This window comes from Limulus polyphemus, unplaced genomic scaffold (assembly GCF_000517525.1).
Source record: "Limulus polyphemus unplaced genomic scaffold, Limulus_polyphemus-2.1.2 Scaffold665, whole genome shotgun sequence".
Lineage (NCBI taxonomy): Eukaryota > Metazoa > Arthropoda > Merostomata > Xiphosura > Limulidae > Limulus > Limulus polyphemus.
The window spans coordinates 403,654-420,279 of NW_013666275.1; the positions used below are offsets into that span (position 1 = coordinate 403,654).

The 16,626-nt window shown below is 33.8% G+C and overlaps 1 protein-coding gene across 1 annotated transcript in view; it reads right to left on the reverse strand.

Moving 5' to 3' along the window:
- Positions 1-16,626, reverse strand: part of LOC111085854 (glutamate receptor ionotropic, delta-2-like) — a 75,909-nt gene that overhangs the window by 33,644 nt on the left and 25,639 nt on the right. Inside the window, exon 2 of the mRNA XM_022386373.1 lies at positions 4,481-4,676. Within this exon, the coding sequence (XP_022242081.1) occupies positions 4,481-4,532 (52 nt within the window). The 5' untranslated portion in view covers positions 4,533-4,676. The remainder of the gene's footprint in view (positions 1-4,480; positions 4,677-16,626) is intronic.

Here is a 16,626-nt window from a genome sequence, read left to right on the forward strand (position 1 = left end):
GTGCATTGTTAGGCGTCTTGACAGGGTTGTGGTAGTCATTCCGATGTAGGAGGCGTTTTTTACTCTAATCTTTATGTATAGACCAAATTGCTCAGCTGTCTTTCCATTTTTATAGATGTTTCTTATTTCATGTTAGTTCTGCTTACATATGGTTAAAGTTCAGCTTTTGCTTATGTATGTTTTTGTGTTTTCGGGTTTGATGATATATAAGAAAATACATTCGTCTGATTTCGTTTTCGTATGCTTAAGGAAGTAACAGTAGATTCTTTTCCTTACTCATTTTTGCAGATTTCAAAGTTGGTTATTAGAGAAATTAATTATTTGAGGTTTGAATTCTCAACATTTTAATCGTGGGTAAAGTTTTATTATTTAAAAAACATTATCTAGAAACAAACACTGTTAACGTCACTAATTTCCATTACTAGCATCACCTTCTAACAAATACATGGCTAATAAAAATGTTCCTAGTTTTGAATTGATATCTTTATAATGATAAAATAAAATAAAACTAGAATGTTTAACATAAAAAAAATTTGGAACAGATCTACAAAAGCGTTTCAATATGTTCGCTGAATATTTATTTTTTCTATATTTTGTTCTAAGTAAATAATTTCCGAAGACCATTTTCATGATTTAACATTTGACAGCATACTCAGAAGCACCTCTCAGGGATTGGTAAGTACGACCATTCCATCTCAAGTACGACAGTAATGTGATACAGGTCAAATTTCAGTCACCGCATGTGGCATCAAAGATCTGCTTTCTGGCCCGGCATGGCCAGGTGGTTAAGGCACTCGACTCGCAATCTGAGGGTCGCGGGTTCGAATCTCTGTCACACCAAACATGCTCGCCCTTTCAGCCGTGGGGGCGTTATAATGTGACGGTCAATCCCACTATTCGTTGGTAAAAGAGTAGCCCAAGAGTTGGCGGTGATGACTAGCTGCCTTCCCTCTAGTCTTACACTGCTAAATTAGGGACGGCTAGTGCAGATAGCCCTAGTGTAGCTTTGCGCGAAATTCAAAAACAAACAGATCTGCTTTCTACAGGCCTACTATATATTATCATTTTGCCACTGATAGTGTGGCTGATATTGCCAATTTTGCTCAGTGTCAAGGAGGATGAGATATATTACTCACTCTTTGTTTTTTCATGGTACCTAGGCTTCTATTCTCACTCGTCTATGTCCCTCTTAACACCATACACGCAGAGTACCTGATGCGGATCATCAGGACTGAGGATCTGCTGACAAGAATGATGCACGTGACGCAGATGACTAAAACAATATTATAGAGTCATTCAGTAGCTGGACAGGTTACATTAATCTAAGGTTTGTTTCAAATGTGTATCAGTTAATATACATGAAACATATATGAATTATCATAATGAAATAAGATAAATCCCTCCCTCAGTCACCATATAAACTGATATGTTTTTTGAATTTTTAATAACTATTAGATGTTCTTTTTCTGAGTAGTTTTAAAGAATTTAACACAAAGGTGCCCAAATGTGAGTGGCTGTCATTTTAGGAATTACTGCATAATAAAGATATAAAGATTTTACGCTCTTATCAACACTATTCTCTTTTCAACATGTGCTCGTACTTTTCACTATAAAATATGTACGAAACAAACATTATTTGCCCTCTATGGTTTGTATTCAAGTATGACATTTATGTCCTTAAAACGTTGTTAATACTGGACATAAATATCAAAGTACAATCAATATTTTATATCTTTATACAAAACTTTCGATGCGAGTCCATACTTTCATAAGAAACGTACTTCATTCTGAATGAACAGTGAATTAACACACAAGATCTGTTGACTGAGCTCCCTCTTGACAGTCTAATACTATACTGACGTTGTTTAGCTGGATGCAAGGGGGTTATTGTTCAGCTGGATACATCGAGGCTATTGTTCAGTTGGATTCATAGGGTTATTGTTCTGTTGTAAAAACGGTGCAATTATTCTGTTGGATACATGGGGTTTTCTTTTGCTGCATACGCGAAGGCTATTGTTCAGCTGGATATACGGAAGCTATTGTTCAGCTGGATATACGGAGGCTATTGTTCAGCTGGATATACGGAGGCTATTGTGTTCAGCAGCATACATGAGTTTTTTTATTCTGCTGGATATACGGAGGCTATAGTTCAGCTGGATATATGGAGGCCATTGTGTTCAGCAGTATACATGAGTTTTTCATTCTGCTGGATATACGGAGGCTATAGTTCAGCTGGATATTTGGAGGCTATTGTGTTCAGCAGGATACATGAGTTTTTCATTCTGCTGGATATACGGAAGCTATTGTTCAGCTGAATATACGGAGGCTATTGTTCGGTTAGATACATGGTGGCTATTGTTAAGCTGGATACAATAGGAACTTTAAAGAAAATGTTTTGTTATAACCAAAGAACTTAAGTAAGTAAACATTTTGAAAATTTACCAGGACATATGTAAGTACATATTGAAAAGTTACGAGGTTTGGCCACATCTTTATCACAAGATCGTGCGTAGTATACTGTCACTGAATTGTGCAAGTATTATTTGATAAAAGCTTGTTAGAAGGTCAAGACAACAAATTTTTAAGTAAAATTTCATAAACGTCATTGCGAGAAGGTAAATATAAAAACATTAACTAATGAACCATCGTCAAAATATTGAAAATATTATGTTCATGTAAACTCTGATGTGAATAAAAATACTTCTTCAAGGTATAAATTGAAGTTGATAGTTGGTGTGCTTCATACTCAGGGATCTACACCATTGGGGTCATAATTCTTAGGACATTAGTTATTTGTGGTAAGTAAATTATGGGATTTTTAATATCTATAGAGTTCACATTTAGATGACCATAGCATGAGAGCAATTTGTCATAGAAAGATAAATAAACACATTATCAGTTCTGGTTTACCTGACATCACCTAGTTTATAAAATCAGGTTCTGGAGTATTAGATGCAAAAATCTTAAAATGTTAATTACTTTAACTTATGAGCTCTTATTATTTGACATCTACAGGGAGACTATAACATAAGAATAATATGTCACAGACAAGACATCGTACAGTGTGGGTTGTCTGATTTCTATTGGGCTTAAATAGTCACCTGTATAGAGCGTGAGAGTTATGTTACACTGTATAAATGCTATTGACAAAGACACGATCAGATTTGCTGGACATTTTTTGAACTACATGGTCAAATGCAGATGATTAAAATCATACATTAAAAAATGTAAATAATCAACCTATACAGCGTGCAACTTCTGGTTGACCTGATACCCACATGGCAACCTTTCGAAATGTCTATATCACGCTTATACTATACATTACTTTACTTTTTCTGTGGTTTAATATTCCAGCAAAGTTATCGGGAGAGTCACCTATCATAGGCTGTTAGTTAAGTATACACCGTAAAACCTCTATTTGTTTCTATCTCACATGAACTGGACTTTATATTTCTATATATCTATAACATAAGATTTATGATAAGTGACACTGTAAATTATGGGTAACCAGATTTTTGTGGAGCTAAGTATTCAGATGATTATAACATAAAAATCGAAACTAATCAGCTGTTGTTATTATTGTTTATGTGATACCGAAAGACTACAAAGTGAGTTGTTTATAACATAAGAGTCAGGAATCATAAGTTGATAGTTGCTATTTGTAAGGTGATATCTAAAGAACTACAGATTTGGATTTTTATAGCATGAGAATCATGAATGATAAGTTGGTAGTTACCTATACACCGTTATGATTCTGGGTGTTTTGACATGTAATGGGCTTAATTTTCAGGTATCTATTGCATTAAAGTAATTTACCATAAGAACGCTTATTATGTAGTTGCAGTGTTAAATGTGGTGTATCTGATATCCACTGAGCTACAAAATGAGGTGTCCAAAACAGGACAGTTATATATCATACACTGTTAGTTATATAGACATTAGTTAGACAATGAAATGCCAGATTTATGCCACGCAGAGTTCATATGCAAGTGTCTATATTATTGGAATTGTGTACTAAAGTAAGTGAGTTATACATCGATCATTTAAACAACTGAATACGCCAGGTTAAACTAAATATTGCAGAAACGCCGAGAGAGAGAGAGCTTCATTTATTTCCTACCAAAACCATCCTTTCTTTAAACTGTACCATATAATTATCACGGAGATCATGTACAATTAGAAGTTAATTAAATGTGATAAGTTTATTTTTTTATTCACATTAAGGTTTTGTAGCAAGTTTTTAGATAGATGAGCCAATAATTATTCAAACTTTATGAAGCTTGTTTATTGTAGATCTCACTAGCATCATTTGTTTACATTTCATTGTAAATATGTTAATAATTCTGGCATCTACAACGCATTATAAAATACGGCATATAAGCTGTTAAATACACCTTATGTTCTATAGTTTGTAAAGCAAAACAAATCAAATTTTGTAGAACAGGAGTAATCTGTACAAAATTATGAAACAGAAACTTACCAAACGTAAGAAGCAAACACCACAGAAGTTGAGCGTGAAAAGTGACAAGCATTATTCTGCATGCTACAACGAGCAGAAACGCAATGCCAATCGCATTAATTTAATCGTGAAGGCTGACAGGAAGAACTCCTTCTTTAGATGTCCAAAAATTCAATAGGAAGATGATTATTGGATAAAAGTTGATAAAGGGACACCTCTAGAATAAGAAAGTGACAGGCAATTGATGAGAACAATTCATAATTTCTTTTTATCACGTGGTATTGTACAATCGATTGAATTTCTGATGAATTTATCTGTTTAATTATTCATAGATATTGATTAGTTTCATTCAAGCACAATATTTCACGAAAGTTACATTTTACAAGCTGGTGAAAAAGTAAGTGTTGTATATTTATAGCGTGTCCTGTTTCTTAACATAAATGTATGTAATCTATTTATTTATACAAACTTACACCTTATTTTCCCCAATAACAGAGTAATCGAATCATACATCGTTAAAAGATGAAATATATCGAGTATTTTTATATCTTAATAAGCTACTTTGTGAAAACAGTGTTTACAAGGTGACGTATTTATACATGACATAGGTACAGATAAACTCTTGATATTGCGTATTTAGAGTTGTTTGTTTCGTATATTCGCGATAAGCTGCACAAGGGCAAGGTGTGCCTAACATTATGCGGTGTTTTTGCAAATCGGGTTTGTTTGTTTTGAATTTTGCGTAAAGCTACACGAGGGCTATCTGCGCTAGCCGTTCCTAATTTAGCAGTGTAAGACTAGAGGGAAGGCACCTAGTTTTCACCCCCAATCGCCAACTCTTGGGCTACTCTTTTACCAACGAATAGTGGGACTGACCGTCACTTTATAATGCCCTCATGGCTGAAAGGGCGAGCATGTTTGGTGGAACGGGGATTCGAACCCGCGACCTCAGATTGCGAGTCAAGCGCCCTAACCACCTGGCCATGCCGGGCCAGCAACATCGGAACGCGAGCCATAGACTCTGGAATTCACAGCCCGACACTTTAATCGCCACGCTCAGTCCCATTTTGTACGTACCAATCGCTTTGTGAAAGAATGACCATGCTATATTATTAAGCATGTGTGTGTATTCATCTGTCTGAATTGCTATGTTACATGAAGAGCTTTCGAGAATGAGCTCTAAAGATTTTATCAATCAAATTCAGCTTTCATAGTTATTTGAAAATGCTTATGTGAATGCTTGTTTATTTACGAAATAAAGCTTTACAAAAAATGTGCCATATGTGCAACTGACGTGTCGCAGCAGGCTTTTTCTTCAACTGCAAAAAAGTATGTAAATCTTTTCTGAGTATTTCAAAAAGAAATATTTTCTTATTTTATTCTAAGCTGAATAAACGTATCTCCTTAAGATAAATTAGTTTATTCTGGAGAACATACACGCTTTTATATGTTGAGAGTACATTATAACTCACACAGAAATTTTCTTTCTGTAACTTGAATATTCTTTTCCATTATTTTGTTTTGTATTTAAACATTTATCCACAAAACTGCCACAAACACCATTTCTACACAAATTGAAACTGTATTTTTCCTCTGATGTATACTTTACATGTCGCTAGCACTGTCTTATATGGAGGGATCTTTCACAAAATATAAACACTGTTTGTGGTTAGCAAGTCACAAGTCGGTTTATCATTGGTTTATATATATATATGTATAATATTTTAATATCATATTAGAAAAATTATTTACTAATTACTAATTGTTAATGTTTTCTGTGATACGTACTCACGAATGACGTAAAACACTTATAACCAATTTAATATAAAATGTATTATTTTGTGATGACAAATGACACAGTAAAATTACAGAAAAAAATTATATTAAAACATTTGCTGGATACCAGGAAAGTAATATGGACAAATATCTGCAACCTTATAATTATGGTTTTTAAACTGAGTAAAGAGAAACTTATAGGACGATGACATCAAGAAATAGCTCTGTGGTGACTTAATAACTATATACATGAATATACAGCATTTCTTGAAAATCTGCTAAGCTATCATTTACAATTATTGTATATATTATACTACTAATTCGATGACGAGGAACCCACTTTGATATTAATAATGCTGTTGTGTTAAACTTATATTAAATTATTTCTTCATTACCCATTCAAGCCGTCTCCAAGCGTTATTATACTACTAACATTTGAGAAGTAAGATAATAAGAGTTTTTGCTATATACGTGAGACATATGTAAACTGAACTAATTTATTTAACATCATTGGAAACTACATGAAGATGGTTGAATTTTATTCACCATAACATGATACAACAATATAAATGTCCATCCTCTGATGAAGTGTTTCAAAATGATCATAAACATTATCAGCTCCTCGCGATACAGTTGAAAAACTACTGAAGTGATCGTGATTCGTCTGATGTTGCATGCATATAATTATTACAGACACCATCATTTTTAAAAATGCTGCATTTAATAACTATTTTAGGTAATGTAGTCTATTTATTACTGCAAGAAAAATAACAACGACAAAAAAAAAGCAGGATTCAAATGAGATTTTGGAAATATCTGGAGTCTAAAGCCAATAAAACGGCTCTTATACCCAATAAAACATAAACATCAAACCACCAGAATACGACAGATGTAATATAGCAAAAGAGAAGCCAACTAATCAACGACATCTTTGGGAGATTGTATCGCTAAAATAGGAAGAAATACAATTTGGTAGTTTCGAAAGACTGGCAAATTTCATATGTAATCGATGTTGTCACATAGCTAAGCTCGAGGGAGCATCTACTAAATATGATTACCCTGCTACTGTACTAGTTTAGCGCAAGGGGAAGACATAGAGTGTCAGACCTCCAATAAAATCCCACATCGCTCCAGGGGGGATCCCTAAGGGTACATACAAGGTTTGATGGCAATCGGTCAAGCGGTTCGCCAGTTATAACCGGACTCACACATACACAGAATTTTGTCAAATATTGGTTTAAGAATAGATTTACGTTGTTGTGTTCCAAAATGAGCTTCTTATGCTTAATATTGGAATACCGAGTAAAATTCTAGAACATGTAACCCAAATCATCTTTTTTCTTTTGTCACCTTTCATGAGTTTTGACGCCTGAGCTCAGAATTTTAATCAAAACAAACACGCATATATATATATATATATATATATGTGTGTGTGTGTGTGTACTTACGTATAAGTTTTCAACATTAGAACTTTAAGACTATTAAAGTGCCCAAGAGCTGGAAAATAAACAACAAAGGCGAAAAGAAACCATATATATATATACATTGTTTTCCACATAACACATCAGTGAAGTAGTTTACTGGTCATTACGACCCGCCAAGCCAACGACAAACAGGGAATTATTTCGTGCTATATGTTCTATGTGTACATACATTCACGTTTTCTTGTTTCTATGTGCGTAGTTCTGTGTTATCTAAGTTGGGTATAAGAAAAAGGTAGATTTTTACCTAGGATCTCTGTATGGAAAAAACGTATTTCAGTAAATATATAGTAGACATCAATGATTCAGCGAGTACTCGAAGCATTGAAGCAACTACTGACTTATTGACAATTATTGCAAACGTCGTTATATGTGTCGCGACGCATTTCAAACATTTTTCTAAACAACCGCTGTAGTTATCGTCTTCTTTTTTATGTTAAAGTCTATCGGCTATTTCTGGAATAGTTACAACTCTACTGATGACTTTGACAGAAAGTAAAATATTTTATTAGTGTTACAACACAAATCAAGAACTACAAGAGATTTCGTCACTTACCCGAGAATGCATTCGAACAAACGTTGCATAAACCAATAATATTTTTGATGGTGTATTTGAGTAACTTTTGCAAACATCACGTTCTATTAATTAAGCACTTTATTTAATAACTAGCTGTAGTACCTGTCCCTTGGACGGAACTTATGTATATTCATGACTATTGAAATGTTATCTTAGGTCATGAAAAGTTGCTTCCCTTATATGGAATTGTAAAAAAACACGCAAAAACGCACATAAAAACTGCAAAACATTAACTGCAAAATCTGCATTATCTCCGCATGAACCCAACAAACCTTCATGCTAAATTTGGTGAAGATCCATCAACAGGAGGCGAAGTAGTGGTAAAAAACGCAAAAACACCCATTAAACCGCAAAACGCAAAATGCAAAACTGAAAATTTGTATGTACTCCGCATGACCTAATGAACCTCCATACCAATTTTGGTGAAGATCCGTCCACACCTCTCGAAGTAGTTAGATGGACATACAACAGACACTACTATTATATTTATATAGATGCAAACTTGATTATATCTCGACGCTTCAAGGACTATTCTAGGTCATTTTGTGTTATTTGATGTTTTTAAACTCATTGTAGGTTCATTGTTTTCTGCAGACACAATAGATAATACGTCATTTTAGTCTGACAGCAACTGCAAACATTGCTGCTATATTCAAAGTTATGAGTTAAAACCCGAAAACATTTCATACCTATTTTTTGTCTCCCAAAACTCACTGTCCAAGTGGCCCTTCGTTTAATACCAAAACTCTTCAGTTGGACTGGACGACGAGAGATAAAATATTATCTGAAGCGCTATTTATAAATGCAATATAATGCTTTAAAAGTTACGTCTTTTTTCTATAATTATTTTAATTTGTCTATTTTTTAAACTCTTCTGATTTTGAGTCAGAAATGGAAAAATTAAGAAGAATGTTTTAAAAAACATGTGTAGTTACCGCAATTTTCATCAGAAATTTTAGGCATATTGTGCTATTCCATTAATGATGCATTTTAGAAACAGTGATAGGCATAGTGATGATGGTATATCTTAATAACACTAAACAATACTTCTGGACAAGAAGGATATAGTGACGCCAAAAAATCCCAATTATTTTAATACCATGGGTATGCATTAAATTCTCATATATTTCATATGCATGTTACAAAATCAGTAAATGTACATACCTTGGATTGGTTCATTAGTTTTATATCATTACCACGACATTTATTACCACATTTTATGGTATCGTTTATACATGTGATTATGACTGAACACTGAACAAAAAGAGAAAAAGCATCTTTATCTTGTATAGGAGGTACAATGTATTTTCATCGTGAGTATTTTAATTAATTACATATTGATATTTTTGAAACATGTGGTAAGGTGAGTATTAGTTTCGTTATTGGTGAGTATCGGTTTCATTATTTAAAATCTCTTTAAAACGTATAGTATTGACTAAATAGTCATATTTTCAATTGCTTTTAAATATATTAGGTATTACTTGTAAATTATTTTTCTTCTTCACACCCTGAGTCTTGTGTATAATGTTTTTATTCTTGTCAATAATTGAATTAGTATAGGAAAAACGTACATCAATAAAACATACCTCTCTGCATACATAGTTTTCAGTTTTGAAACATAAAACTGTACACATCATACGTACAAGGTAACTAACGTTTATGCCCCCTGTCGGAGAGTCAGAGATAAGTTTACGGATTTATCATCGCTGAACTAGAGGGTTGACAGACCGCGGATAGTCCATCGTGTAGTTTTGCACTAAAATGGAACAGATGAACGTTTATATGTTTTTGTTGGTTTGACTATAGCAGTGATTCTATATTCTGAAACAGTTCTTTTTAAACATAAGAAAAGTTTGTATTCTGATAAACCTAATGGTAAAGTTAGTAGCACTTAACTTTTTATAAGTACAGTACCAAACACTAAATAATAAAAATGTTTTGCTGTCTGAAATAGCTACTCAAAATGTCTGATAATTTGAGGAACTACTTAACGTCTTTCGCCCTCTGTTGACAATGTAAACAACTACACACCTAATATATAAGGTGCTTAGTTTAGTAAAACATTTCAGACAATTAGGCCAAAAAAGAAGCGTGAAATCTACAAATCAGATAAACAAAACTAAGGTACAAATTACAATGTGTGTGAAAGATAAATGGTTCATACCACATTTTTATAAATAATCATATATTACATGTCACTATTACTCATAAGCCACGCACATATGAATAATGGAATTTATAGCAGATACCAGCGTTCAGATAAAAAATCCCACATGTAAAACTCCTACTTATCAGATTCAGACACCTGTTTATCCTAATGAAACAGAAAAGCAGGGAAAAGGGAACTAAAAAAAACTGATACAAAGTAGGTTAACTCTCGAATCGTAATGTCCTGTTAACGTAGGTGAACAAGCATGAATGATCGTAGATATAGGCGCTTGCTGTTTGAATGTAAGTGAAATTTACAAGAAGTAACCTTAACACACGATGAGCACCAAAACATGCATGGCGTAATTGAAGTAGCAGTTATTAAGAAAAGTTATGTTACTCTGTCAGTTTCTGACAATTTTATATAAAGTTTCTCCAATATCATGAATTTTGAAGTTGAGTAGCATTCCATAATATTCACTGTAAAATATTGTTGTTTTTTAAATAAACTAGATTTGAATCGTAAAATAGAGTTTACAATAGAAGGAAAACAACCTAGTTTATTACAATTGTTTTAATACCTAAATAACTGGTAAACTGTTTACACACACATATATATATATATAGATAGATAGATGTTGATTTATAGATTTAAAAGAAGAAATTCCGTATATTTAGAACTGAGTTTCTTGCCTTTTACCACACAAACACACAAAATATATAACAAGAGGATAACTGTTTTTTAAGCCTAGTTGAAATAATGCGTTTATTTACCATATATTACAACATTTTCTATTTGCAGTACAACACGTAGTATTGGTAGTAAAATTTTTATTAATATCTGATTGTCCAAACTAATTAAATAATTATTTTTTACTTACTTGTCTAGTTGTACTAATTTGTTTTTTGTCGCCTTTCGAGTTATAATAGGAATTTACATGTGAAGCTTCCGAACATAAGTTAACTCTCATAGATGACATACCCAATAAGCCCACGTTTTCCATTTTTGTTATTTAGTCTCCCGTTCCTATTTCAGAGAGTCGAAGGTCAGACATTACAAAAAATACATATTCTAGCCCGCAGTTCGCTTATATTTCCATAAATCCAAATGAAATTAGCACAGTGACAATTTAGGACAACTCCTACAGACTGAATTAGACAGATTTGGGAATTGGTCATTTTCTTGCGATTTTACAACGGTCAAAGGCAAATAATTTCAAAGTTATGATTCTGGGACTTTATATTTTCGACCAATATAGATGAGTCTTTGCACAAATATACTTTCCGACAGCCCTAACAGGCTAAAGCAGACACATGTCAGATTTGTCCCCTTCTTTAATTTTACAGGGCTGAAAGGGATATAAAGAAGAGATGCACATAACAGGGAGTTCTGAACTTAGGGACATTGTCAATATATGTAAACATTATGATGGGCTGTTATCAACAATGTTTTGATTCGCACAATACATGTGATTGCAAATAATGTGTCGAAGAATAGGCCTAACTTCCCCAGATATTACCTGCAATGTTTTTGCCATTGTGATTAAGCCTATTTATCTAGGAACTGACTGTCTTATTTGTTATAAGGTCACAACTTAGTACGCTCCAGTTCATTGTTTTCACAAAGAAGTATCAAATTGATACTGTGTTAAGTGTTTATCCATCTGAAAAGTACGTATTGTCCCCTTCCGTGTCATTCTCATTTGAAATCTATTGTATTCTGAATATCTCATCGAATAAGATGATGCTGGAGACATATTACATCCACTTACGAATATTGGTCTTTATAGTTTCTTTTTTCCCAGATCGTAATTTGCACCATAAATTTATTTGAATATTCATTTTTGTGCAACTCTTTTGGTTTTAAATTAGTTGTCTAAAAGATTTTAATATATCATCCATGGTAAGAAGGTGCTGTTTGTTTACCTATGCCACCTTTGCTTTAGATTTGAAAACTAACACAACTGCTATGCTATTTCTATGCGCATGCGTACAAATACTCATTTAGGGACGTTTTGTTTATTTTTTGCATGACAATACATTTCGCCGGATCGCTATGAAACGTAATGTTAACAATAAACAGACATAAAACTATTTTTAGACGCCAGCCTTAATAAAACAAGAGGTTCGAAAGTGAAAAAGATCTCTACGGAATTAGGACCAGTTCACATCATAAAAATAAAAATGAGCTTTATTACCTATACTCCTGCTTCCTTGAGGCAATTTATTGTCTGTAGACAACAGTGGAATTACCACATAAAAATAGAAATGTCGTTTTTACTGCTTCATAGAAACGTCTCTATTTGTAATTTATACCATGCATAAGCAACTTTTTTTTTTTTTTTATTATTGGCCTGGCATGGCCAGATGGTTACGGCGCTTCATTCGTAATCTGTGGGTCGCGAGTTCGAATCTCCGTCACACCAAATATGCTCGCTCTTTTAGCCGTGGGGGCGTTATAGTGTGACGGTCAATCCTATTATTCGTTGGTAAAATAGTAGCCTGAGAATTGGCGGTGGGTGGTGATGACTAGCTATCATCAAAACCTCTACACTTAAATAATGTTTCGTGAATATGTAGTATTTTCAGACGTACTGATTTCCCTAAGAGCATTCGCATAACAAAAGGTTTGACAAAAAATGTCATTAAGAGTTAAACTGCTCCCAGTGATACAGTGGTATGTCTGCGGACTTACAGCGCTAGAATCCGGGTTTCGATACCCGTGGTGGGCAGAGCACAGACAGCCCATTATGTAGTATTGTGCTTAATCACAAACAAACAAAGAGTTAAAGTATGTTCTCCGACTTTGACTGAGTTGTTATGAAGAGTTAAACTATATTCTCCGGTTCTGACTGTGTTGTTACGAAGAGTTAAACAATGTTCTTTAACTTTGACTGAGTTGTTATGAACAGTTAAAGTATGTTCTCCGACTTTGACTGAGTTGTTATGAACAGTTAAACTATATTCTCCGTGTCTGACTGTGTTGTTACGAAGAGTTAAACAATGTTCTTTCACTTTGAATGAGTTGTTATGAAGAGTTAAACTATGTAATCCAAACCATCACATAATTTCAGTGGATGTGCTCTATTGGAATCTTACTTCACACACTAGATTTCAAGGCAATCCATTTTAAGAAATACCTGACATATAACATCTCCAATTTTGAATGAGTTTCTTCTTATTTTTTTCCTTCCACCAAAAGTACGGTAACTTTATTTGATAGAAAAACATACATAACATTTCTGGATTTTTGTCAAATTTGGTACACTATTAGATTTTTACAACCTCCAATTAGGAGTCTTGTTTGGCGTAATATAAGCGAAATGTGCAAAATTATTAAACAAACACCGCTCAAATTTGACGTAAATTTTGCGCACGCCTACGCAAAAAGTTACGTGAACTATCGGTCAGACATTTTTGCTATAGCTTCACCAAGAAGTAAGAGTGGACCGTTTTTAGTTTTTTTGTCATTCGGATAAAAGACGGCTGATTTAGAGCAGCCAAACTATAAGTTGAAAGGACGTGCAGATACACAAGTATTGGTTAGGCCAAGCAAATTAGATTAGCAGTTTCTCGCTCAAGTTTCAAAAGAATCATACGGGTGGTCGGTTAACTTACATTATGCATTATGCATGAAATCAAAATTAGCAGTCAAACTGGTAGCTACATTATTAGCAATGATAAAAATTATACAGCAAATATTCATTCATCTGTTAGCTAGGTCGAATATTTTGTTTTACCCACAATCATACCCCAAGTATTGTATTGTTTTTAATCTTTACAGCAACCAATCCAAATTTAAATCAAACACTTTCTTGCAAAAAGTAAAAAATAAAAAATGTAGGTCTACAGGCCAAAACCCTCTTCTGTCTCAATTTGTTTTTCGAATTTTGACCTTTTCTCTAAATCCCAATTTGCCATCATCATACGTAAAGTGTTTGACCTTCAGTGTAGTATTGACCTTTCAGCTATGTTCACCAGAAAATTATTAATTGGACTTTGAGGGTCACTCAATCTTTGTAGTGAATCTGTAGTGAATAAAATCAAATGAACACAAAGGAGTGAAAACAATATCCCAAGAGTTGGCGGTAGGTGATGTTGACTAGCTGCCTTCCCTCTAGTCTATCACTTCTAAGTTAGGCAAATAGCCCTTATATAGCTTTGCGTGAAATTTAACAAAACGAATAACGGCAGAATAACTTTAAGGATTTAAATTTGTGAAATGCATATTGTCTGTCGGCCCGTTGTGGCCAAGTGGTTAGGGCGCTCGACTCGCCACAACACGAGACTGAGTTAATATTCATAGTTCAAGCACAAAATAAAACTTGAAACCTTATTTCTTGCAAAATATTGTTATGTTTGTGTTTACATTCCGTTGTGACTAAAGAAAAGATTAGAAAATATCTATAACTTTCCATTTTTTTCTATTTACATAATTCCCTTCAAAAACAAGTTTGACGGCTTATACACGTTGTGGGCACAGCACAGGTGGCTCATTATTTTTGTGCTTAACTACAAACAAACTAACACGCCATTTACAAAAGTTTAGCAGAAAAAAATGTATCGTACTGTTAAATTTGTATCGTTTTTTTCCCCAAATATTCACAATGATCGCTATCATATATATATATATATATAAGGATCTAAATATATTAACTTTTTCATCATGAAAAGAACAGAAATGGGAGTTTTCTTATTATGATAAAGGAAGGAAATGATTGGCTAATTATTATCGTATCATATCTCACGTTTCAGATGTTTCTTCTGATTTTTGAGCCAAACGCGGCACTGTGGTTAGCGTGCCGGAATTTGGATCTGAGGTTCCACGGTTTGCGCCAGCACTTTGGGGTCGTAAGTACGTTATAAGAGTGACTGTCATATCCGACTATTCCGTCTAACAAGAGTAGCCCAAGAGTTGTCGGAGGATGGTGTTGACTAGCTACCTTCCCTATAGTCTATCATTTCAAAATTAGGGACTACTACTATTACAGATCACCTTCGAGTAATATTGCGCGAAATTCAACAAGTAAACTAACATATCTTCTCATATTCGGTAAAATTCTGTATGTTTTTTTTTACAAAAATGATATGATTATGTTTCTATTTGTTTTTGGAGTCCTTCATACTCCAAATACGATTTATGTTCTTTAAGAATATCAGTTTTTACTCTTATGTTTTGATTTACCAAATTTCAACGTGAGAACACGCAACCTGGCGATAATATTCTATTTTCATCGCGTTTTCTCAATTCTTTATAAAAAACTCTATGAAATACAGAAATTAAAAAAGGAAGAAAAAAAACAAACAAGGAAAATCAAAGATAAGCCTTTTCAGCATCAAAATAACAACAATTAAATTTTTTATAACAATAAAAGATATCGATTGTCACGTGACAACCGACGTCTCCCATTTTTCTTTTTCTGATGTTTGTTTAAACATTGTTTAAATATTGTTACGTCTCCGTTTGTTAATTAACTTTCCGTAACTTCGTTCCGACAAAACTTTAGCGACACAAGTTCTTTACTTAATAAAACTGGTTTATTCTTTCCGAATACAACTTTATCGATACACTCAACTTCAACAATCGCGCTAAACAAACGCTATAACAACGAACGTACTCAATAATACTTCTGACTGCAGATCAATTACTCACTGTCTATACACACATTACATCACACTACCGCGTCACGTTGTCCCCTCTTATATATACCCGCCTACCCCATCTAGTAAATACTAGAGCATTCATGAAAGAACAAGATAGTTCTAGAAACTAGAGGGCGCCACAGTAGTCATGTGACTCGCTGACGCAACACTGCCCCCTCCTTAATATTGGTCATCCCGAACAATAACCACATATGATAAACCAATAACAATAACTTAATTAAAATGTACAGAATTACAAACACAAAATTACAATTCAACAAAGTCTCTTAATTTTACGGGACGTGTCTTCTTCCGTACTGGTCTCGTTGGCTTCTGTTTCACCTGGGGTTCATCTACTTCATCAGGAAATGTCCTATCATCGGTAATAGTCACATCAGTGGTAGTAACTTCACCAAGAGCTTCACCGTTTCCCTTCTCAATACTGAGTAGAGTTTCTTCTTCTACGGTGGCTTTTTTAGGTGGCACGTTTTTGGCAGCGTCATTTGTTCTGTTGTGCACTTCGTCACAACTGAAATGTCCTG